The sequence below is a fragment of the Sinohyriopsis cumingii genome, chromosome 1, assembly GCF_028554795.1.
Source record: "Sinohyriopsis cumingii isolate HCF-2022 chromosome 1, ASM2855479v2, whole genome shotgun sequence".
Lineage (NCBI taxonomy): Eukaryota > Metazoa > Mollusca > Bivalvia > Unionida > Unionidae > Sinohyriopsis > Sinohyriopsis cumingii.
The window spans coordinates 24,104,773-24,131,162 of record NC_142961.1 but is presented as its reverse complement, the minus strand read 5'-3'; the positions used below and the strand labels follow the sequence as shown (position 1 = coordinate 24,131,162).

The 26,390-nt window shown below is 33.0% G+C and overlaps 1 protein-coding gene across 8 annotated transcripts in view; it reads right to left on the bottom strand.

The window, feature by feature from the left end:
- Positions 1-6,937: 6,937 nt before the first annotated feature.
- LOC149806557 (uncharacterized) overlaps positions 6,938-26,390 on the bottom strand; it is a 176,359-nt gene continuing 156,906 nt past the window's right edge. For all 8 annotated transcript variants that reach the window (XM_089954581.1, XM_089954591.1, XM_089954603.1 and 5 more), the window contains 7 exons: positions 22,846-22,998; positions 22,621-22,674; positions 21,052-21,116; positions 19,491-19,598; positions 18,899-19,016; positions 13,928-13,988; positions 6,938-11,253 (listed from right to left, as the gene is read on the bottom strand). In XM_089954581.1, the coding sequence (XP_089810707.1) occupies positions 13,965-13,988; positions 18,899-19,016; positions 19,491-19,598; positions 21,052-21,116; positions 22,621-22,674; positions 22,846-22,998 (522 nt within the window). In that variant the 3' untranslated portion in view covers positions 6,938-11,253; positions 13,928-13,964. The remainder of the gene's footprint in view (positions 11,254-13,927; positions 13,989-18,898; positions 19,017-19,490; positions 19,599-21,051; positions 21,117-22,620; positions 22,675-22,845; positions 22,999-26,390) is intronic.

Here is a 26,390-nt window from a genome sequence, read left to right as displayed (position 1 = left end):
AAGATTGTAAAAACATCATTGCAATCAAATGGATAGTTTACCATTTCTGTTATAAAATTGATTGGCAAAATCGTTGTCATTTTCGGGCGGGGGGTGGTGTGTGTGTGCGTCCATTGTAATGTAAACTTCTATGTATTAACTGCAAATTAAAGGTTTACTCTTTTCTCAGGAAAACATTTGTGCATGAAAATTTAAACAGCCAAAAGTTAATCCGGTAATTTTGGAGATAGTTTTCCCCTATGATTGAAAAACGAATATGAAAACAGTTACCATGAATGCTTTGTCAGAGATGCACAAAAATACACATATAATCATAGATTTAAAAAATAAATCAAGGATAAGAAAAACAATTTATGTTTAAAAAAAATTAAATATATGAGAATTTATATATATATATATATATATATATATATATATATATATATATATATATATATATATATATATATATATATATATAACAGATTTGGGTGAATATAATCAAGCAATCACAAATGCTACATTTCTGAACTGACAAAAAAGATAAAATAATATGATTTGAAGCAACTATTTTAAACAGATGCAGTTAAAATGGACGAAAAGACACTTACATCAAGTGGTAGAACGGAAAAAGTCAAAACCGAAATAAGCAAAAATAAAGAGACATTCAAAATTAAATTGTAGTTGTTCGAATGTATAAATAAATTGTAGCAAACAAGCAAAATTGATATTGCAAAATTTTAAAGATAAGTCAACACAGAACAAGGGTATACATTTTTAAAGAATTTAAATTTTATATTTTGAAAGCTGCAATAACGTCTGCAATATGAATTGCTACGTAAGGATTTCATTTTTGCTCCAGTACGTTTTGCTGCATACAAGTTATGCACAAAGAATCCTTCACGTCATCGTGTAATGTAAAAGAAAATCAATCCCAGTTTTTATTGAATTCCACAGAGAAAGCACAGTAATGATCATTGTGATACTGGGCACTAGGTGTGTGTGTTTACATTGGCGCGTGTTGCTTACTTTTTAAACATTGTAACAAAATCCAGACATCTTCATTTTAGTGTAAAAGAAAAATGTACATATTATCACAAATAAAATATTGTTTTAAGATTTAGAATTAAGATCAGAGAAGCATGTATCCATTCAGCCATAGCATCAAAATGTGTTATTGCTAAATATAATGAGTTTTTGTTAAATAAATAACACATGAGAGCAGCAGGAAGAATTACTGGAGGAGCTAACGGTGTATCATTTTTAGGAAGCAGCTATCTTTTGAAATTAGTTTTATCCCGATGGAACTTTAGAAAAGTGAAAGAAATGAGGATAAAGAGCATGGACAAACAAATGAACAACGGCATAGTATGTAAACAACGCTAAGCTACTTGAATGCATGACCGAGAGGACGAGTTGTGTTTACTCTGTGCGTGTAAGAAACTGAGGACAGCATGGCTGATACTTTTGATCTTAATGCATCAGCTGATGGTGCTAGTGGGAGACATGTACAAAACGATCATGACATATCTACACACCCAGAAATAAGCAAAAGCGAAAAACCACAACAAACCGAACTGAATGTTTATGCTATCAGCAGTTTGATGAAGAATTTACACAGAAGTACATGCTCATTGAACTGGTGATGGGCGTCAGAGTATTAATGCTTGATATATCTTGTAGACAAAAAAGTTTGTCATATCAACAAAATTGCGTGCGCAGAGCCTTTATTGTGTTTTAGAGCAGCAAATTGCAACGTTCCTTACACATGTAAACCGTCACAGGCAGGAAAAGATAACATACAGTATTGAGCAACACTAATTCTGGACTAAATGTATAGATATTAATTTAAAAGCTAAGCCCAATATACAGATTTTATCTGTCGATTTTGTCTTTTGTCTTGTTTGATATAAAGGTAAAAGGGGGAATGACTTTATATTAAGATTACACCACTAGGCAGACTTATCGGCATAGTAGCTGATGCAACTTGAAAATCTAATAACAGACACACCCAACGTGAGTTTTGATGCTGTGCCAAAAAGTAGCGAAAATGCTGATTTTTATTTTTTAAAAACTCGACAATAGAAAATATCTCGGTGATAATAGAAGTTGTGCTTATTATTGTTTATTCACGGGGTTTAATTGAGGCAAACAGTTTACATAAGGCACAACCTATTTCTTTGATGACAATAAAATCAAACACATACCAGTAGCATAAAAGAAAGGAATATAGGAAAAAATAGCTCTCTTGCTTTAATTACGGGAGTATAAGGAGCATAGGTTACGCGGTCGTGGTGGTATGCTGGCTAATATGCAACAAGGCATCCACATTCATATCAACTTAGGACAGGGGTCTCAATCTCAAACCACCCTGAGGGCCGCAGGAGGGCATTTTCGATGGCCCAAGGGCCGAACCACCTTTGTTATCTCTCACGACACCATGTGACGCCAATCATTTTGAAGGCTACATGATATAGGTTGGCGGGCCGCATGCGTATTTGAGACCCCTGACTTAGGAGAATGTGAAATCTTACAAAATACATATTTATTTCGTGTTTATTACTCGGGTAAACATTCAACAAGCTTTCTTTAGGTATGAATGAACAGCTGATACGGAACAATTCATAATGTTTGTAAAGGAGGCTTAAAATATGCTAATATATGGACTAATTATAATTGCACTTTCACTAAATCTGTAAGAGACTAAGCCAGTAACTTTTCTGATTATATAACTTCTTCATCGTCTGGTAACTTTTCTGGTAAAATGAGAATTAGATCGGAAAGTGGTAACTCAAGTATACAAACGTGATTGTGATAGGTCCTGAAGATCAACAAGGTACAACTAATTTGCTTACCATTGATGAGTGTGGTAACAGTGGTAAATGTAAAAAATTAAAGCAACTGGCTTAACTCAACTAGCTTTTAGAGGTAGACATTTTCAAATATATGCTTGGATGATTATAGTAAGTAACAACTCTGTTACAAAGAACCGGGGGGGGGGATGTTAGGTGTTAATTTATGTTTTTCTGCTCCGAAAGTAAAATATCAGTGAAAAATATGTTTTAGGAGAACAATGTAATACAAATGCTTATGAGAAAAGAGATAATTTAAAATATTGAGTTTGTGTGTGTGTGTGATTTGGATTTTTAACGTAGCATTAACAATTTTTCAGTCGTATCGCTACGATGTCTGCAGTGTGACAGTTTATAGTGATGTCTAGCACTGGGACATCATGCCGCAGACATGTCCCACCCAGTCACATTATCCTGATACCAAGCCGACCAGTCCTAATACTAACATCTTAATGCTGAACGCCAAGCGAGGCAGCTGTAAGTACCATTTTCGTAAGTCTTTGGTATGACTCGGCTGGGGATCGAACCCATGACCTCTCGCATCCAAAGCGGACGCTCTAACCACTATGCCCCCAGAGCGATTTAAAATATTGAGAAAAAAAACAAGAAGAAACAAACTTTTAATGACGATTGAGTATGGTGCCGTCTATTTACTGATTACGTGTTTGTAAGGTAATATATTTACTTCATCAACAATAAAATGGTTGTAGACATACACAGACATTGCATTCATTGTTATACCAGATCCAATTCGTGCCTGCATGATCTGAGAAAAGTTGTCTTTTTGGGACTTTTGCTTGGGATCAAAAATAAAATTTCTGAACATTTCCAATCTGACATTCTTTATGATCATACATTTTTATATTCGTTTAGATACCTGCTTTTACAAAGTTATCAGCTCAGAATGAATACAGTCTTTACCTTAATCCACAAATCTCTTTAATATGAACATCGTTCAAAAGTTTCTTTTAAAAGTCCATCAGCTGTCTTATTCATTTTTTGCATACCTAATATGTTATCCTTTGGATAGACACAAGTCTTATAAAACTTGGTGTTATCTTTCATATCATTGTAAATTTTTTTCAACGCACATACGCAATTAATCAGTATCAGTCATATGCAGAAGTAGTCTATCACCATATTTGGTTTTCAGTTTGTTATAGTAAACATCGTACATGAAACTTTTGCTTAAATCTAACTCTGCATATCCACCGTAATTTGGTTTGTTTATTCTAATCATATTGTTTTGAAAACATATGTACTGAGTCCAAGACAATAATTGTTATTCTTGCAAATGATAGATTTTTTATGACATTTGAGAAATGTAGTTGAATCTGTATTTTTGCTGTTCTTCTTTTCCGAAGCTTTTCCACCTGTAAGTGATTAGGAGTACTTTCTTTGGAGCAAACAGAGAGTCTCTAAAATAGTTATGGGAAGGTAATGGAGTCTTCAAATCCAATTCCAAAATTCCAATTACAATCATAGGTTAATATGTTCATGAGATGGCTATTGAAAGTTTGTATCTACATGATCCAGCATAAGGTTGTGAACATTTAGGTACATAAGGGCTGACTTTGACCTTGATCTCAGTTCCATAATTAGTTATCTTGACATTTTTGTCCAAGTAGTATTCATGGTTTACTACTTTGTATCTACGTGGCATCATGCTAATCTCATCTCTTGTTCCACTTGCGATCATCATGAACATGCCATAGTCTGTTAAATGTTAAAGTTTTGCTCTGGATTTGTTGATAATCCAAGAATACTGTAATAAACAGCAGAGTCTGGTTTCTAATTTACACAAATACAAAATTCCCTTTACAAATATTACATAGCATCACTGTACCAGTGGTGATAATGGAATCTTGAAGTGTTTGATGGCTGCCATATTTAATGACATCATTTACAAATACCCAATCATCATTTGACATATCTGAATAGGAATTTTCTTTGTTCATATTGATAACTGTCTTTCCTCAAACATTTACGTGTCATCTCTATAAAATGTTTCAGTGTCTATAATTTTGTTACGGCATTTTTCTATTTCTGCTAAAGATGTACCATAAATCTGACTGTCACTGGAACCATTCATTCTTTTTCTTTATTTGTCAGTCTATAAACCAAGGAATCTGTTCTAAAGGAAATATATATTTTTATCTGTGTTTTGCCTCTTTATCTGGGTCATTTTAGCCAATGTATTAATGCATAATGGCTGTCATAACCAGAAGAATGATATGTATTTTGGATATTTGAAATTCAAATTACATTCTTTATGTGCCAGACCTCATGTTCACATAGAGTTTGGTGCTTTATTTTCTTCCCAGACACATGATCTATACTTTCTGAGTTGAAATGTTGCTCTTCAATACCTGTGAACATCAGAGGTTTCAGATTTTTCAGTCTTAAATCTTCAGTCAATGGTTTTGCAATCTTACCCAAAGCATCATAAAATACTTGAATAGAATCCTTTCCTCTGTAAAGTATAGGTTGTGTCTCTTGTGGATTGATTTGAAGGAAATATAAAACCTTCATGGATATGTCTGACCTTTTTGTTGTCCAGCATAATATGCTAAGTTGTGTCATAATTTCACTTTTCACAGGCATAATGATAAATGTACTTTCAAAATCACAATAAATGACATTTTAAACTTGCACCTGGTGTTGAGAGTTTTTAAATTTAAATTTGTGTTCAATGGCAGTATGTTATATTTCAATGAAAATGTACTCAGATTTCAGTACCACATATAGCATTAACTGAGGATAGTTTATTTTTGTCTTTAGCTATTTCAAAATATTGATTTTGGTTTACCTGGTGCTTGCAGTGAGAAATCTGATTAAATCTGATTATCTCAAGTTCCTTGGATGTGGATTCTCACCCCCAATCATGATTTTTATAGAGTAATTGTCATTGTTTTATCACAATATGAGTTTTGTCAGGAAGTATTACAATTTATCGGAGCAATCTTTAGCTATAGAGTTGTTTTATGGATGGGGAGCCCTAGAACTATGTGGAATTTCATGTAATCTATATACTGCTGTTGATGGTAACCTTGGCCTCGGAGGGTACTGGCTTACTTGCAGTGGTTGACCAAAGCTTTGGGACCAGTATGTCTGCAGGAAATATAGAAGCTCTTGAGGGCTCTTTTGGCAGACTGGAAGGGATGGGCCATGCATGGTGTCTCCTTGATGATTCAACAAGGGTTGTGGAACTGGAAATATGCAATGATCATCAACTGGATCATGAGTTACATGGTTCCATGTTTAAAGAAGCAGGCACTATTCAAGTACAATAAATACTAAGAAACAGGCATGGCTCAAGTATAGTAATATTAAGAAACAGACACTATTCAGGTACAGTGATATTAAGAAAGAGGCACTACTCAAGTATATTGATATTAAGAAACAGGCACTAATCAAGTACAATGAGACTAAGAAACAGGCACTACTCAAGTACAATGATACTAAGAAACAGGCATGACTCAAGTACAATGATATTAAGAAACAGGCATGACTCAAGTATAGTAATATTAAGAAACAGGCACTACTCAAGTACAATGAGACTAAGAAACAGGCACGGCTCAAGTACAATGATATTAAGAAACAGGCATGACTCAAGTACAATGATATTAAGAAACAGGCACTACTCAAGTACAATGAGACTAAGAAACAGGCACGACTCAAGTACAATGATACTAAGAAACAGGCATGACTCAAGTACAATGATATTAAGAAACAGGCACTACTCAAGTACAATATTAAGAAACAGGCACTACTCAAGTACAATCATACTAAGAGACAGGCATAGCTCAAGTATAGTAATATTAAGAAACAGGCACTATTCACAAGTACAATGATATTAAGAAACAGGCACTATTCAAGTACAGTGATATTAAGAAACAGGCACCAGTCAATTACAATGATATTAAGAAAAAGGCACTGCTCAAGTACAATGATATTCAGAAACAGCCATGGTTCAAGTATAGTGATACTAAGAAACAGGCACTATATGAGTATAGTGCTGATACGTCAATTTGTGACAAGTCAGCCAAAGAAGATTTCAAGCAATGGGATTTAACATGAATATGGGGTAAAAAAGAATTCTATAAAACTTTAGAAACTCTTTATTTCTCAGTCATGCTAGAAATATGGACAACACTATGAAATATGTACAATACTCCAAAGATTTCTTGATTATTATATTTTTTTTCAAGTTATAGCCTGAAAACTAATTTATCAATGTAATGAATGTATCAAATCAGAATAAATGTATATATGTTAACACTATAAATAGTATGAACCTTTTATTAAAAATTAGTATGTGATTTAAATGGCATAAACCCAGCAGACAACTGATACAATATTTATATTACCAACAGATATGGTCAACTGACCTACCAATTCAGATTTGATAGTAAACAAGGACAATATTATATTTTGACTGAGATCAAGAATAAAAAGCCGGTATCAATAAAAAAAAATGGAACATCTAGAAGTTAGACTTATAATGCAAACATCAGAAGTACTCTATCCTACACTGTGCCATATCAGAGAATCTGAACGTTCTGGCTTGATGCAGTTACTTACATGCAGAGATAGTTACATTTGTTGAACAGTCTATCAACAGATCTTCATGCCAGAGTGAAAGTCACAGGTGAGAAGGGATTCTTGGGTGAATAAAAATGTTTATCTGCTTTAAAACCATTTAAATTCATAAAATTGTTCAAATTAAATTAGATACATTTAACTTAGTATTTTAGTTTCAAAATCAAGATATTAAAGAGATGTATGCAACAATTAAAATAATAAAACTAGTTGCAGTATGCTGTATAAAGTCTATTCACTAAAACAATAATATGGATTTTTGCATGAATAAGATGTTTATAATCATGCAGCAGAAAAAAATAAATGTACATAAAATGTTATTGTCAAAAAAATTCAGTTTAAATAAAATATATTTCAAAAAACATAAATATGGTGTGAAAGTAGGACAAACAATTAAGAAGAAGAATGTATGGTGCAAACCAATGTACTGTCATTATTCCAGCTTTTAGTACATTCAAAAATTATTACAGTTTTTGATGTGTGGATAATTTGTGTACCAATGAAAATTATCATTTTTCCTGAAAATCTTGTCTCAAAATTTAATATCTCTTTTGTGTACTGATACATTTAGCACATAGTGCTTGTCAGAAGGTGGCCAGTTAAAGTAGATTCCATTATATCTTTGGTTTCAAATTAAGAACACTTATAGGGTAATATTTTGTTGTTTTTTGGAAATAAAGATTACTGCTTGCAGAACTGTTGTTTGTTTGTCTGCTTGGTTATGTAGATATACATGTATTACTACTACAGGAGATCAGTGTGGACAAGATCTGGCCATATAAGACATACATTTCCATGCATATTTTTTCAGTTTAAGAGGGACATCCCACTTTTTATGTCTGCATACATTGAGTCAGAACAATGGTGTCAGTAAACAGAACTGATGGGTCTCCATCCTGAAAATCTGATGACCATGGGAAAGCAAGTACCGTCTGATTCTTAGCATATTGTGTATTGGAAGTAATATTATCATCCTTTCTTTATGCTACCTGTCATCTGTCAATCACTTTCTTTATGCTACTTGTCATCTGTCAATCACTTTCTTTATGCTACCTGTCATCTGTCAATCACTTTCTTTATGCTACTTGTCATCTGTCAATCACTTTCTTTATGCTACTTGTCATCTGTCAATCACTTGTTTTGGAGTGTGGATAAAACACTCTCTAGTTTATGTTCCATCTTGAAGTTTGTTCCACCAGCTTAAATGATTTGTATGAATGTAAGTCTTTATTTATTCCTTTTTCTTGTAAGATACAATTTAAATCTAAAACATAGGACTTGTGAGAGCAAGATGAAGAAACTGAAGTCATACCTTGATAACTAATTGGCAAACTGACATACATAAATGGAATTTACTATGCATATACAGAACAAATCATCACAGTATGTTTTAATTAATAATAGCCACAAGTGTAAAAATTTCTTGGTATAAATACATACAGTGTATACCCATTGGACTTATTTGCTGAATCAACAAGGACAAGTGGAATGTGAATCTTATAAATAAAACTGTGTTATAAATAACAAATAAAATACATAAAAAACAAGATTTAAAATAAGAATGTTTTCAAGTCAATGAGTCTGTATTTTATAATGAAACAAATGTGATGCCATTTACATAAGCTATCAGCAATAGTTTTCCATAATCCTTTTACAGATCTATTCATTTCATGATTTCATCTACCAATAGTTTGGTGGAAAAAAATCTGGTTCATATAAACATATATTAAAAGAATTATCAGCAAATACAAAATATTAGGAAATTAAATATTTTACAACAATGAATATCAATGTGAAAAGAAAGTATATCCAAGTAGTACACAATCCCAACACACATCTGATTTTCTCTTTAATGTGCGGAGATTCTGAAAACAGGTGAAAACACTTAGTTTTCAACCACATACAAAATGACAATTTGAATTCATCAACATTTGTTGGCCACCTACTTTCAAATTTTAGTACACTTGGAAAAATGTAAGGTAAATACTTAACAATAAAAATATCAGATCCATACCCAACAAGAAAAATGTCAGGGGTATCACCAACGAGAAAAATGTCAGGTCTATAACCAACAAGAAAAATGTAAGGTCTATAACCAACAAGAAAAATGTCAGGTGTATCACCAACAAGAAAAATATCAGATCAACAAGAAATATGTCAGATGTATACTCAGCATGGAATATATCAGTTGGGCATGGCTGATTCTGGATATTATTGACTGGATCTCAATGACCCTGGCCTTCTTCAAGGTATGCAGTCTTGAGTTAAACTTAATGTGCAGAAACCAGTTTTCTTTTAGTTTTGCTTTTGTTGATTTCAACAGCACTTTTAATGCATTATTGTCTATGCTGAGGATATGTGAGGTAAGCATCTTTCCCAAAGAGCACACCAAGGCAGCCAACCCAGACACTCTAACAACTGATCTACTGTGGTTCCTTCAGACTTACCAATACTATGACCACTGACTGACCTTTAGACATTATGATCTATAGGTTTCTTTATTAAGTGCTAGCCATTTACAAAATTTTGGTCAAGAAGCTTATTCCAAAATGAAAGTTATTATGTAAAACCATTTCTTCCTTGAGTCATAATGATCATGACCTTTGACCTTGTGATGTAGAACTAATATTACTGCAAAGAAATAATTTGTACATTTTCAATCAGTCACCTTGACCTTTGATCTTTTGGTCCCGAAATCAATATGTTTCTTCACTGCCCCAGATACAAGCCATCCACAAAGTTTGATCAATGGATGTGATGTAAAACTAACATTATCAAGCAGAAGCTATTTATCTTTATCCAGTCACTATGACCCTGACCTTTAATCTGTTGACCTCAGAATGAACAGGTTTCTTGCTTACCCTATTGGCAAGCCATCCACAAAGTTTGTTAACTTTAGATTGTAGAGAACTGAAGTTATTGTGCAGAACCATTTGTATTTTTTCATTGACAATGACCTTGACTTTGACTTTTAGACTTCCAAATTAACAGGGTTCACCTTTATCTTAAGTCCCAGTTATCCACAAAGTTTGATAATTGCAGATGTTGGAAAGCTCAAGTTATTTTACAGAAACCATTATTTGTTTTCTTTCAATCACCATGACCATGACCTTTGGATTTCAAAATCGATAGGTTTCTTCCTTACCCCAAGTACAAACCATTCACAAAGTTTGGTAAATGTAGATATTGAAGAATTGAAGTTGTTGTGCAGAAACAAAATTAGTAACAGATAGACAACATATCAATATAATTTGCTCAACCTTAGGATAGGCATACAAAAATTAAGCAAATTTTGAAACTGGAAATCAAATTTATGAAGGTAGTCAAGAAATAATGATGAGTCAGATGTTTCAAAATCTCTTTACTTTTATTTAGCTGGGACTTGAGCTATAAGTTGTTGATACACATAACTTAAAAATATATAATTTCAATTATAAAGGCTCATTTTAACTTCTCAAGAATCCAAACAGAGAAATGAACAATTAGTATTATTTAAATTCAAACATATGCATCATTACACACCTGAAACTTCTGACTTTGAAGTACAGGTATTTATTCTAAAATGTAAGAAAAAACTCTTGAAATATCTGCAAGACGTATATGCTGAAATTGGTCTAGAACTTTAAATAAAATAAAGTAGTCATCATAAAACAGAAAAACCCTGTCGATATATTCAAGATACAAAACTATATCACAGAGCTGGTGGGCTGACAAAGACCATCTAAAAACTGATGTGATATTTCAAATCTTTGGACTATTATATACAAAACCAGATGCACCTTGGCACCATCTAAAAGTACTGGACGGACTCAGATCACATCTGGAAGGGAAAAAAACAAACAATGTTAAGATAATTTACTTAACTACAAGGTTTTAAGTACAGTACAGTACAGTACAGTAAAAGTCAGTTTATCCATATTCCTTTAGGGACATCAGTTAATTTGAATACAGTGGAACCCCGCTATAACACGATAATTGGGATCCAACAAATTGGATCATGTTAATAGCAGGGCCATAATAATGTGGGGTTTTACAGTATTTTACTTTTTTTCAGAGAACAACTCATTGGCATATATACATGTATTCATGCCTAATGTATATGATGAATAGGTATCAACATCGTTTACTATCGTGCCATCGCGGCATGCAGTTCATCCATAATGCATGTAATTCCATTGAAAAAATTGCACACAGATTTACAATATTCAAAAATTTTGTCCCAGATCATTGTGTCTGAATTCAACGTCTAATATATAGCATGAACAGAGTATTAACACTGTTTACTTGACATCTGATATCATACCATCAGGGCATGCAATTAATCCATAATACATGTAATTCCATTGCAAAAATTGCATATATATTTAAACTATTCAATAATTTTGTCACAGATCATTATGTGTCTGAATTCAATGAGAAAAATTAACAGCAAAATTAGGTTAAGAAAGATGAAGCACATGTATGGTTCATTTTGTTCAAGTGTTTATGAATGAAGTCTGTATAAATTTCATACTGCTAAAATTTTCTCATGCGTTTCTGTGTACCTTTATCCACTGTAAATTTCCAATAATTAACGCTTGTATGCCTATTCGTACGAATGTCTACAGCAAGAATAATTAACAGTCAATACATGCTTTCAGCGTGCATATAACTTTTAGATTTTGGAAATATAAAAAGAAACGTGTGAAAACTACTAATCATTGCGCAAAGTACAGAGAAAAACTTGCATTTGTCAACTTGCTTTTCCATAATGATAAAATATTTTTATAAAAAATAGGAAATTGATAACAAGTTCATAAGCAAACACCATACACATGTAAAACCTGAGAACTAAGTGCAGTTGGCCTGCAATGGTCACGAGTCACTTTAAAAGAAAATTTAAGCTGAACGCATGTACAATTTCATACCCTTTCAATTTCCAGCTAATAAAGCGGATATTATTTACTGGTCAACTGATTGCATCTAGTAACACCAACAAGCCCAGCAAACATGTTGGTGGCTTTTGTTTTTTGATGTTTTTTAAATTGTGAGAATCTTTTATCAACCACCGCATTATTTTTATGGAGATATAATTCAGCAAATTTGTTTAAAAAGAGAGGTTTTAAATCCTGAGAGTTATATATTAGCAGTTGCAGAGAAAGAAATTTTTATTTCTGTGGGTGATCAGTGATATTCCCCCCCAGCAAAAAATCTTTATGGTATGTCTTAACTACTCTCCAGTACAAAACTTTCTACTGAGAACATGTTAAACTGCCTTAATCACCATTCACTAAAGGAAAAATCACAAAAAAATCATGCAGTTGTATCATGTCATTGAATTGACATACCAGTCTGTTCCATCACAAGAAATAATAGTACAATGTTGCTAAAATAATCCAAATTGAGATTAGAGGCAAAGAATATTCAGTATTCCTTCTACAGTGAGCTTGATTCGTTAATGCATAGTATTGACAATCTTTAACATTGTCCATAGCAATATAGCCTTTAGTCCACTGAATTCTTTATTCACACTCAGTGAAAGCAATGAATAAACTGTGCCTCATTAAAATATATTATTCAATTTATGTATGAGATCCAAAGATTGAAGACCGTGGGAGGGAAGAAACATTTACCTGGGATGGTGTTAACAGCTGTTATTGAGTGATTTTTATCATGTACACTATGCTGTGAATAGATGTGAATAAAAACTACCAAAGCTTTGTCCTTGAATGAAATGGTGTTTTGTGGGGTTTTTTCTTCAGCTTTAAGAGATTATCCCAATTCTGGTCACATTTATTTCAGCATATAATAAAGCTGGATGGGATTTGTTTCTGTGATAAAAATATGAAACCACTCAATACTTAAAATTTTTCCTCTGTCAAAATAACCGCCATATGGTATGTCAGAGAAACTGTGACAGTTGTTATATGCATAAAATAAATTCTACTTTGTTCATCTTGCACCAAGTAGGTATCTTAAAAACACAAATATTCGTATTTCTGATAAATACAGTCATTCATGACACTGTGAAAAATGCGATGCGTATGCTTCATTTCAGCAACCCTCTCATTAAAATAATAGTGATTATAAGGCTTAAATCTGCACAACATAAAACATATTGTTTCTATAATAGACACAATGTTACCAATAATAAGGAAAATCAGTAACATATAAACTACTTTAATTAATGTGATTTTATTGACTCTATGACTTGATGTACTGTGAAACTTCTCAAAACCACACACTTGGCTGTTTCACACTGGTAGTCAGTATATGGACAGAAGATAGAGGAGGTCAGGTTAGAGAGGGACCAGTCTACAGAGGAGGTCAGGTCCGAGAGAGGCCAATCCATAGCTTAAGTCTGATACAGACTGTTCTGTCTACAGAATCACAGAGGGACCAGTCTACAGAGAAATCAGTTTACAGAAGGACCAGTCTGCAGACAAGATCGGGTTAGAGAAGAACCAGTCTACATGTACAGAAGGACTGGTTTAAGGAAGTCTGAATGTACCTACATTAAACTTCAGGAAGCTTCAGTCTCCCAATCACTCTTTAATATCTGTACCGATCTTGTCCCTGAGGATAAGGAACATAAAATATCATTCTTTAAATTCACAGGTGTTAAAACTGTCCCCTTAAAAAAATGTTTAAAATAAAAAAATTAAAGAATACCATGAATGCATTTTTTTGTGGTGTATCAGTTTTTATGGATTTCATGGATGATTCAGGCATATGGGGAAAACAAACAACCCAGGAACATCCACAATTTTAAGTAACCACAACAAAATTTCATTTTTCTTTATTGAACCATAAAAATATATCTGAATCAACAATTAAATTCACAGTAAGCATGAAGAATGTGGAAATTAAAAGAGTATTTTGTAGAAGTAAAAATTACATTATACCAAAGCCACAGAAATAATTGTTTAAAATGAACTTTCAATATACTGGTCAACTGGTATGGAACATTATTCCCTGTCACATATGGCAGGCTTCTAGCATTTATTTTTTTCACAATCCATGTCTTAAATGGATGAAATCTTAAGACAATCAAACTGTGCCAAGTATTATAAATACCTCCTACTTTTCTATGCCTATACATCTGTTTTTTACAGATGAATAATTCAATACAATATGACATTTTATTTATTTTATGTGCTCTTTAATGATTGTGTATTATGTGTGTGTTTTGGATTTTAAACTTAGCTTTAATCATTTTTCAGTCATATCGCTACAATGGTGGCAGTTTATAGCACTGTCTAGCACTGGGGAATCATGTCGCAGACATGTAGCATGATGTCCCACCCAGTCATATTATCCTGACACCAGGTCAACCAGTCCTAACACTAACCTCTTAATGCTGAGCATCAAGTGAGGCAGCATTAAGTACTATTTTTATGTCTTTGGTATGACTCAGCTGGGGTTCAAACCCATGACATTCCACATCTGAGGTAGATGCTCTAACCCCTGGCGTCACTGGAGCAGTGCTTGTGTATTATGAGTTTGGAACTATATTTGATTTTCAGAATAACTCAATTCTTTAGTGTTAAACCAAACTGTCACTTTGTGCTGTATATACTGTATATATATTGTACGCTTCAAGGTAAACTAACTCGAGTTGTCTAAATGAGTTTCCCTCTCTCAATGAAGTCATTTTTATTATTATTATTATTATTATTATTATTATTATTGTTATTATTATTATTAGAGATATCTATACAGATAAAATGGTAATGAATTCACCATTAATTTCTATATTTTACCTTGTTGTATAATCAACTGATTAATGAGATGTCATGGCATTAAAATCTACCATCTAAACTCGCTTATAAGTCGAGTTACTCTGCAAACAACAAAGATCCAGATTTGCCATAACATAATGAACCTACAAATTAGGGTCTATGTTGTTTGTTCTACTGGTTATTCCTAACAAACTGGATGTTTCCAAATCTGCCAGCACATTTTGCATTGGCAGATCAGGGTCTGTGCAATTTGTAGTTGGAATCATCTGATAAGTTGAGTAAAGACATTAATTAAATAGTCTACTATTACCTTGACACCTATTTTAAAACTGTGGTCAATATTTTGATAGGTATTTGGTATAATACATAATTGACAAATAATCTGAATCATTAAAGATCCTAATGAAGCCTTCAAATACATTTCATGTCCTCGAATGCTTCTTCCATTCAGTTCCTTTTGAGTTTTTAGTCTAGAAATATTAAATGTTATCAGTGGAAGATCCAGAAAGAGCATATAAAGCAGACGCTATAGCAAGACTGATCCATCAATAAAAAGACTTCAGTCAGTGTTTTTTCTGTATGAAATAAGTGAACCAGTAAATATTGGTAACCGGTATTGATACCTAATAGAAAAATAAATTGATTATGTCATAAAATCTCAGTATACTTGCAAACAAAATTCAGTCATATTATAATAGTTCAATAAACCCAGGAGATTTAATTTTCATGGACTTTCATGGAATTTTCAAAGACTTCCATATGTTTTCAAGGACTATTTTTTTCTGATGGAAATTAAAACTTTTTCATTTCAAACCTTTTTGATCACTGCATAAATAGGTGCAACAGATATGGAAATGGAAAAAGACTGCCAGTACTACAAAGGGATGCACCTGCCTACAAAGGGATGCTACTATCTGGTAACCACCAGCATCACATGTATTTGATCCACCCAGTTTTATCAAATTTTATTTACTTATTAATTTTGTTTTTTTTAAATAAGTAAATAAAAAATATTTAATTTAAAAAGCGATACAATTTTATTCCATTTCAATGTTTTGTAATCACTAGTGCTCGTTCCTAGAGTTTTGGCAAAATTCAAGGAATTTTCTACAAGTTCAATGACTTTTAATAGAATTCATTTTGGTTTAAATTCAAGGATATTTCAAGGTTGTACGAACAATGTCTTGTGAGAAAGTGACATTTACTGCAGAACTACTATTGCCATTTATAAAAAAATCATCAATTATATCATATAATTCTTTCACAAGGATTCAGATGGCAAATGGTGACATTCATTTGCAATGGAAATCATTTTTGTAGCTAAGAATTTTGCAATGGGAATCGTTTTGGTAGTTCTAAGAATTTTGCAATGAAAATAATTTTTGTAGCTAAGAAGTCAACTAATAACCTTTAAAGATATCAGCTATAAAAACTTTATACTACAGCCTAGAGCTGCATAAAATGTTCTTGCCAAAGATAAAAAAAATGTATTTCAAACCAATTATTTTAATGATTTGTTAGTACTGCAATCAACCTTCAAAAGTGTATAATCATGCCATGATTTCATGTCCAGTTTTTACACTTAATATACGCTAATACTTTCCTTGTTTGCTGTGTGACAAGGGGAATGCCTTCATTGTTGTTGTTGTTGAGTTTAATTATAGTGGCGTGCGCACAGTTGTGCATGTGCCACATTTTCTGACTGCACCGCAGCCTGCTAGTTGTTCCTGGGGAAGGGAATGGTGCCACCTCCCCCAGGCTTTTATGGATTCAAGGAACCCTGATAGTTTGGCCTCAATCTGTGGGTCCATAAAGGTCCCTTACAGTTGAATGGTTGGCTGTCATTAGTGGGAAGGAGAGCTCGGGAACGGTCCTGCTTGCTTTACATCGCTGGTTTCTTGTTGCATTTGCCTGGTGTCTGTTGTGATTTTTTTTCTTGATTTTTTTCTTTTCTTCTTCAGAATGTTCTAAAAGGGGGGTGGGGAATGTTCTATGCTATTTATAGAGGTTCTTAGTAGAAATCATGTATGAAGAGAGAATTTCAAGCTTATTATGGTATTACTAGTCGAGGTGTTTAGGGTGTGCTTCCTACGTTATGTTATTTATAAGTTTTTAGATATTGCCTCTTTAAGTTATTTATTAATTAATGTTTTTCAAGATTGAATGTTATTTATACTTTATTTAGCAAGAGACCGGAGTCCTAGTCAATTACACGGTTCATTAAGGACATCTAGGACCAAAGTCCTAGCTGATTACTCGGTTTGTTAAGGACATCTAGGACATTCAATTTTGCGGTTTCCTTAGTTTTTTATAGGTACTTCGTAAGTGATATATTTATTAATACTTTTATGAGGTGGCTTCTAAATTTATTTAGCTCGTTAATGGGTCTTTTGGTTTTGTGGGGATAGTAATTATATTTTGTTCCTAAGTCCTGTTGAGTCTATGAATTGATTTATATTTTTATATGCTGATTGTTTATTTTTATTAGAGTCCATAAGTAACTCTGGGTATGTGTGTGGTGATCCAATCTCTTTTTGGTTTTTGATAAATATTTTCCGAGCAGGTTGATATTTTGGGCATATGTTGAATATGTGGTGTAGATCTTTGGTGGTGTGGCAGTTAAAGCAGTTAATGGTTGCTGGTTTGGGTCCTATAAACCTTCCAAAACTGCTTGGTAGTTTAGTTTTTCCAGTTATTATCCTGTTTATGGTTTTCTGTTCTAAATAGGTACCCTTAGGTAGCTGTATGTTCCTATCTATGGTTTTTTGGGTTTCATGGTGCTTTTTACCTTTTGTGGAGGAGTTCCAAAAATCTTGCCATGTTTGGTCTATATATGTTTGTGCGAAGCTTAGTGCTTCTGTAGAGCTATAGTTAAGCTTGATAGAGTTTTGATCTCCTAGTTTGGTTTTTGCAACTTTGTCTGCTGTTTCGTTGCCAGAGATTCCAATGTGCGACGGTATCCACATGAGGTCGACTAATTGATGTGCTGTGGTGATATCGTCAATTAATTGGCATGCTCTGTCAAGGAATTGTTCCCTAGAGTGTGTATTGCGATTTTGGATCGATTTGATAACCCTTAGGGAATCGCTTATAATGACTGCTTTAGGAATTTGGTTGTCTTTGATCCATTGTAGTGATTCAAGTATAGCCCAGAATTCAGTGGTGTAAATGGAGCAATAGTCAGGTAATCTGGATCCCGTTTGTACATTGAATTCAGGGATGACTATTGCTGCTGCTGTTCTTGGTGGGTTGTTTGTTTTCGATCCATTGGTATATATTTTAACATAGTCCAGGTATTTTTGGTTGATTTCGTTTACCAGTACAGATTTTAGTAAGTTTTCTTGTCCTTCTTTATTGCCTAATTTGGTAGTTTCAGTGTTAATCCTTGGTGGTTTTTGTAACCATAGTGATTTGTTCTGGTCTGTATTGTTTGTTACCTGTTTTTTTAGTAGAGGTATCTTTCTCTATGTTCAATTTTAAGGGTAGTTCATCATTCTGTACTTGTGTATGACAAAAAATGGTCTAGCTACATCCCTGCCTATATATTTCCATATCAATAGAAAGAAGAAAAGAATATAAGAAAAAAAAGTGTAAATATTAGACTGACATTTAGCAAAAGATTCTAATTAGACATAAATAGCATCAGTATCAGTTTCATCATATTTATGTCTTACATTCAGAGTAATCACAGAACTCAAAATAACCTTTGACTCTCTCTGTAAATTATGCTATATGAGTCCCTACCTGATTCCCATCTCCTCCGTAACCTCCATCTCTAGGAGCATAGTCCCCATCTCTTGGAGGTCCACTCCTCTCTGCCTCATACCTATCATCTCGAGGTGCAAATCCCGGGTCATAACGTCTGTACAAAGGAGAAACCAATATTACTACATTATTTACACAGTATTTTATATAATATAGGAAAGTATCATAACCATATACCATATATATTTGCTTGCAATTTGAGTCCAACTGCAAACAACATCCCGATCTGCCATTCTGTAGTGTGCCAGCAAATCAAGGTCTATTTTGTTTGATGTACTGATTACTCTTAACAAACTGATTACATCAGATCTGCCAGTACATAATATGCCAGCAGATCTGGGTCTGAGCAGTTTGCAACTGGACTCTTAGGTGAGTATATATAATTATTGTGGTATCTTTTAATTATTTTGGGAAGACATTGGTATGTACAAGGAATATTATAGATAATTTTATCTAGGACAAAGTGATTAAAACCCTAGCAAATTTTAATTATCACTGGACTTTAAATGCATGCGGGTTTTTATATAGATTGTTCAAGTGATCTAAATGCCTCTCAAAGTCTTTTTGTTACCTTCTATCAGCTTCCATTTGTCTTTTCTTGGCAAGCATATCCTCATAGCTTGGAGGTCGTCTGTCACCCTGTCCTTGACCTTCAATTGGGGGCAGGTGATCTCGTGGCCTAATACACAAGCAGAGAAAAGTTTATTTAGCTGGTTCTTGTTATATGATCATTTTGTTTTCTCAAGAATGCATTGCTATAAATCACAAAAGTTTTGCAAGTGTAAAACTTACTGGATTTAGAGAAGAAACAAATTTTCACTAAAACATCTGGCTCACATTATTATTGTTTAATGGAAAATTTACAGTTATAGCACATGTATTATGAATAAATCTCCAAAACTACCTGCACAAACCTGTCAAACATTGAAATTTCAGTAGCCTCCATTCAATAAATTCAATATTGCACATGGAAAGATTATCAAACTAATGAGTGAGAGGATAGACTTGTGTGTACTTTTCTGGAATGAGATAACGGCCTTCCTATTGGTCTATAATCTTATCTGAGCATTCCTAATGGTTGTCCTGTAGTTTGTGTTTTCATAGTCCTCTCATGATGAAATATAGAGATTACTTTTCATTTTATGATTGTTTATGAAAATTTTTATTACTGAAAATGTCTTATTTCGATAATTGGTAATTTGCTTGAATCTTCTACGACCAATAAACAGACGATTGGCTAAAATTGAACATCACCAAAATATTGCAATTTACAGCACCAATTTATAAACTTGAATTGGCAGAGGTATCTACAACTTCTCCATGCTGTACTACATTAAAGCAGATCAGAGCAAATAGGATTATTCAGTAAAACAAAGAAAAACAGCCTACAATCATCCAGTCTAATATATGCACTGTATTTTATTTCCAAGTTTGACTGAAATAAACCCAGATTATTATGCACACTGTTAAATTTCCCCAAACAGGTCCCTGCAACCTTGCTTCCTATCAAGGCCAGCCATTGATTTTAGTGGGAACTAAGGCTGTTTTAGACTAATTGAATTTCCATACAGTGGCCATGTCTTAGTCATGTAACTCCATGTGTTCTCTACCATACAAGGGTCTAGTAAAATTATTTATGGATATCTCATATTGATAAAAGGTGCTTCAGGTAATCATTAAAAAAGCAAAAATACAAATACATGTATTCTTGTCTCAGACATAATACTCTTTGCAATCACTGAAAACAAAAAAACTGAAACTTAACATTTGTAAACAGATGTTCAATAGAGGATACTGTTCATTTGTATGTAAAACATGATGTCATCTCATCATCACAATGGTGTATTACATCACCTGACCTCATCAGCCAATCAAATCACTTTTTTAAATCTTGGGAAAGCCTCACTTTTGTGTTACAAAGAAAACTTATTATTCTGCCAGAGCCTTATATGGTGAAGATCACAAAGTCATGTCAAAGGTCTGGTTGAACAAGACAAGCCATCTGTATAAAACAGCTAAAATATGGTCTAACTGTACCTGGTTTTTCTTAGTTCACTATAAGTCTGAAACAATTTCTTTGTTTTGCTATATATATAATAACAGCCTAATATTTCTCATCATTTCATGCCTACTTTGTTTCAGGGTTAGACCGATGTTCAAAGCTGTAAGGACGAGCTGGATATTGTTCATTGTCATCCTGAAAATGAGAAATCAAAAATCAAACATCTGAAACATTTTTAGCATAAGTCAGTTTGAAATATTTGATTAGAGCAACAAACAAAATGTACAAAGTATAGCTCATTTTCATTCAAACCTTACATTGTAAGACTTATCTCCTGAATGACCAGTGTAGCCTGCCTAAAAACAACCCTGGTACATTTTCACATAATGGTTTAGTTTGCACTGCAGGAAAATTGGTAACAAAAGTCCCTCAAAGGGACTGGCACTCTATTGGCCAAATGAATTTTCATGAATCCAAGAAAAGACCATTTCTTCTTTTTATCTGCTGAGTATTGAAACCATCTTGGATATTTTTAAGTGATAAAAAGATTTTAAAAATGACTTATAGTGGCCATATATAGTGGCCATATTGTATGTTATATTGGCACCATTTTCATTTAGAACAAACCACACATCATGAAAAGTCTTTTGGTGAAAACCCCACATAAGTATGATAATCATTCATCACGAGTAGTAATAACAAACTTTCAAGATGTCAGATTAGGGCCATTTTCATTTGGCACCATCTAGACACTATACAATGAAATCCCCATGCTGAAATAACTTTCTTTTTAGTAAAAGTATCAATAACAAAATTGTTTAAGATCACTGCCATGACAACTACATTGGATGTTAAAACATCACCATTTTCATTTATAACCAACTAGACATAATAAAAAGTCATTCGGTGAAAACCCCATGTTCATATGGCCCTCCATTCAAGAGAGTAGTGATAAGAAGATTTTCAAGATGGCCACTGTAACAGCCATATTAGATATCCAAGTTGCATCATTTTCATTTAGGACCAACTAGACCTTGAGATGAATATATCTGCAAATTTTCATGGCAATCCTCCATCAGCAACAACAAACTTGTGCTAATGAAAAGATGCCAGAGCAACAGCAGGCCATCCCATAAGCTCTTCTGGTCTATAACCAGTTGAGCTAAAGTCAACAAATTGCCATGTTTTACCTATCTACCTGCAGCTGTCAGTCAACCATATTTTAATTATTTGGAATTAATTTTATACATTCTAGAATGTTCCATACAATACCAATTTAACAGGAGAATGAATTATGCTATAATTTGGAACTACTAAATACCAAATACTTTCAACTATTCTCATTTCATTTTTAACTGGAATTTAGTCAAACTTTCAAAAACGTTTATCACATATTTAATAAAAATGTTTCCATTTACACCATATTCAATTCAAGCTGGACTTTACTGAGCTCTGTTTAGAGCCTATTGGACTATTTTACTTATCACTTATTGTATTGTTTTACTTATCACCAACAAGTTCCATTAGACTGTCCTTTTGTTTTATCTGGTTAGTTGTCTAATGCTTCTGCACTGAAACATTAAAAAATAATAACTGATAATCAATCTGCTTATTTGAGAATTCTCTCCCAACATTCATTTGCTGTGCACATCTGCCCATGAAGGCCTGTCACCTTGCATCTTATCACTTATAAACTTACAATGTCTTTTGCCCAGGTTGGTCTCCCATATGGCCTTCCTTTCTCAGCATAGGTCTGAAAATAAATTTTTCCATAATGTATTCTTATATTACTCTAAAGTATGATACTTTCATGTTGTTAAATGCATAGCACATTTTATTACATCACAATATTTTGAAAATTAATCAAGTTCTCTTATAAAAATTAATTTTGTTTTTAAAAGAATTCAATCTGAATTGCTCTTACCTTGTCCAGGTAGTTGCTGTATTCTGATTGTCGTTCTTTCTTAAGCCTCTGTTTGTCAAGGTCATACTGACCCAGGCCAGCAAAAAGGCCACTGTAAGGACCAACTACAGGGGGAGTGTTCCGGCCAAATTTTGGAGGATCACTCATCTGTTTCTGCAAATGAATTGAAAGTTTCTAGTACCTTATTGTAACTTTGTTTCAATACTCCATTTATCACCTTCTGATGATAAAATTTGAATTACATACTAATAGTAAGGTATAATTTCCATTATATTCTGCAGTACATTCTAACACCTGGTAAAAACTGCCCTTTGATGTATTCCTTCCAAAGATTACAAAACTGTGTAAAATATAATTAAATTCATGCAGTACATTTTTAGAAAAACATCTACTTTTCATATACATGTACTTTCAAACCTTATAAATAATACTTACCAGCACCTGAAAAAAATCATGAATATTTTAATTTGCTAAATATTTATACAGCAAAAATGACAGACAGATTTTATGTTTTTGCTAAAGTGATTAACACAGAGTAACATAAAATTGCCAAATAATTCAAGTTGTCTCACCTTTAGGCAAATCAATAAATAATTAATGAATCTGGTTTTCCTATCATTTCATTCCTTATATTTGTATTTTTGGCTTACATTTCTTCATATTTAGTTAACACGAGTCTAAATTTGGAGGTTTATAAAATGTCTGCACTGTAAACTGTATGAAAAATTAACAGCATGTGATGTAATTATAGAAAATGTTAATGGAGAGTCCTTACACAGTGAATAAGATATAATAAAAAGCAGTATTTAACATTTTGCAGTGCATTTTTTTAATATATTTAAATTCCCTCAAATAACTGAAGTCTACAGTTACATACAAAATGAGCTTGCAAAAAGAAATGTTGATTTTAAAAGACTATTCCTCAAAATTTTATTTCGATCATAATTTATGTTTTCATAACATCTGTATGTAAATTGTAAAACTGAAATATTAATGAATACAATTCAATCTTTGCACACAAAAATTAGTTTGTGTCCCATTGCTCTTCTTAAATAAATTACAAAGACAAATTACATGTCTCTGTTAAATCAAAGTTCAAGCCATTGCTTTGATCTCTGCAACATTCCCTTTTACACACTATATTTTTATTCAATAAAACATACCATCACTATAAGGCCCTTTATTATAACACAATTTCTGTTAGGAGGTGGGTATTTCATTATATAGTAGTAAAAGTATATCCATCATCATTCTCATCATAACAGTGTAAGGCATTACACTCTATTGCTCTCAAGGACAGTGTTCCATTAAGTACTGTATATCTGTAAGTATGTACATTTTTTTCCAACAAGACAAATGGAAACATTATAACTGTAGCCAGAACTGTACTAATTTTGCAACGAAACTCTCATCCAATATACATGTACGTCAGCGATCTATATTGTTCTTTGCTAAACATGACAAGATTGACATCTGTTATACATAATGTCAGTTGTATATACAACCCAACCCCACAGAGCTACCTGTTGTAATTGACAGGATTAGCACCTGCATGGAAAGAAGCATATTATTCCTTATTACCACTATTTTCAATGTAGGTTTACTTGAATTTGAATTATTCAATTGATGTGAGAATAATCAGGAGTCTCATTGTGGAAAACAAGAAATGACCAAAACAAAAATATAAAGGGCTTACCATTACTCTGGAAGCAAAATATGATATGATAGTCTTTTTAAACAAAAAAAATCACTACTAATTAAAATGTTTAGATCTGAAATCCTTTGATAAAAACAGCACATCAAAAATATATGACATGTGTGGCTTAAAAAAAAACACATGACAGCAATGTATTTCATCTAAAAAGAGAGTGAGAGCACAAAAAGAGGGTGAAAGAGATCTGTATATGAATGCTTTCATAAAAAAGAATAAATTAGAAAAATAAAGTAACAGATTTGATAAATCATGCTAATCATGTATACAATTAAAAATTTTTTAAAAACTTTAAAAGCCCTGGTGGATCTAGTAAGTGATATACCATATGCAGACAACATATACTACTAAATTGATTCCATAGAACATGAAAATACCATGGACTGTTTGAAGTACTGAACAACCATACATATATTTGTCTTGTGATTTGCTGGGGAAAAAAACTGTAGAAAACAAAAAATGATGTTTAGAAGAAAATAAAGGGCATTAATTGTTATGTTAGGAGTTACTGACCCTGAAAAAAAAACACCTGAAAAATGCAAGGACTATTTTTCTCTGTATCCATCTGGAATAGGAATCTCTCGTTTGTTCTATTTAATATAGATGGAAATGAGTAGACAGTAATTATTAAGATCCTGAAAAATTTCTTCAGTGTAAAAATCTTTGAAATATATAATATATGATATAATACATGCAATCTTACCAGCAAGTACAGATTACCTAAATCCTGCATATATAGTGTATGTAAGATTAGCTTGTCAGACCTTTCATTGACAAAATGGACATGTACCAAGCCTTCATGCAGTTATCTTATTGAAGAAGCTATTGATAGTAAAGATGGTATGCACTTGTTCATGAATCTAGAACTGTTTAACAGCATATGATAGCATCTACTTGATTAGAAATGGAAGATCTGTCAACCAGCAAGCAGACATGTTCTGTTTTTGATACAGAACTGCTTAACAGTGTATGATTACATTTGATTGGTGTTGATTGGAAATGGAAGATCTGTCAACCAGCATGCAGACATGCTCTGTTCATGATACAGAACTGCTTAACAGTATATGACTATGTTTGGTGTTAATTGGAAATGGAAGATCTGTCGACCAGCATGCAGACATGTTTTGTTCATGATACAGAACTGCTTAACAGTATATGACTATGTTTGGTGTTAATTAGAAATGGAAGATCTGTCAACCAGCATGCTGACATGTTCTGTTCATGATACAGAACTGCTTAACAGTGTATGATTACATTTGATTGGTGTTGATTGGAAATGGAAGATCTGTCAACCAGCATGCAGACATGTTCTGTTCATGATACAGAACTGCTTAACAGTATATGACTATATTTGGTGTTAATTAGAAATGGAAGATCTGTCAACCAGCATGCAGACATGCTCTGTTCATGATACAGAACTGCTTAACAGTATATGACTACATTTGATTGGTGTTGATTGGAAATGGAAGATCTGTCAACCAGCATGCAGACATGTTCTGTTCATGATACAGAACTGCTTAACAGTATATGACTATATTTGGTGTTAATTAGAAATGGAAGATCTGTCAACCAGCAAGCAGACATGTTCTGTTCATGATACAGAACTGTTTAACAGTATATGACTACATTTGATTCGTGTTGATTAGAAATGAAAGATCTGTCAACCAGCATGCAGACATGTTCTGTTCATGATACAGAACTGCTTAACAGTATATGACTACATTTGATTGGTGTTGATTAGAAATGGAAGATCTGTCAACCAGCATGCAGACATGCTCTGTTCATGATAGAGAACTGTTTAATAGCATATGGCTACATCTGCTTGGCATTGATT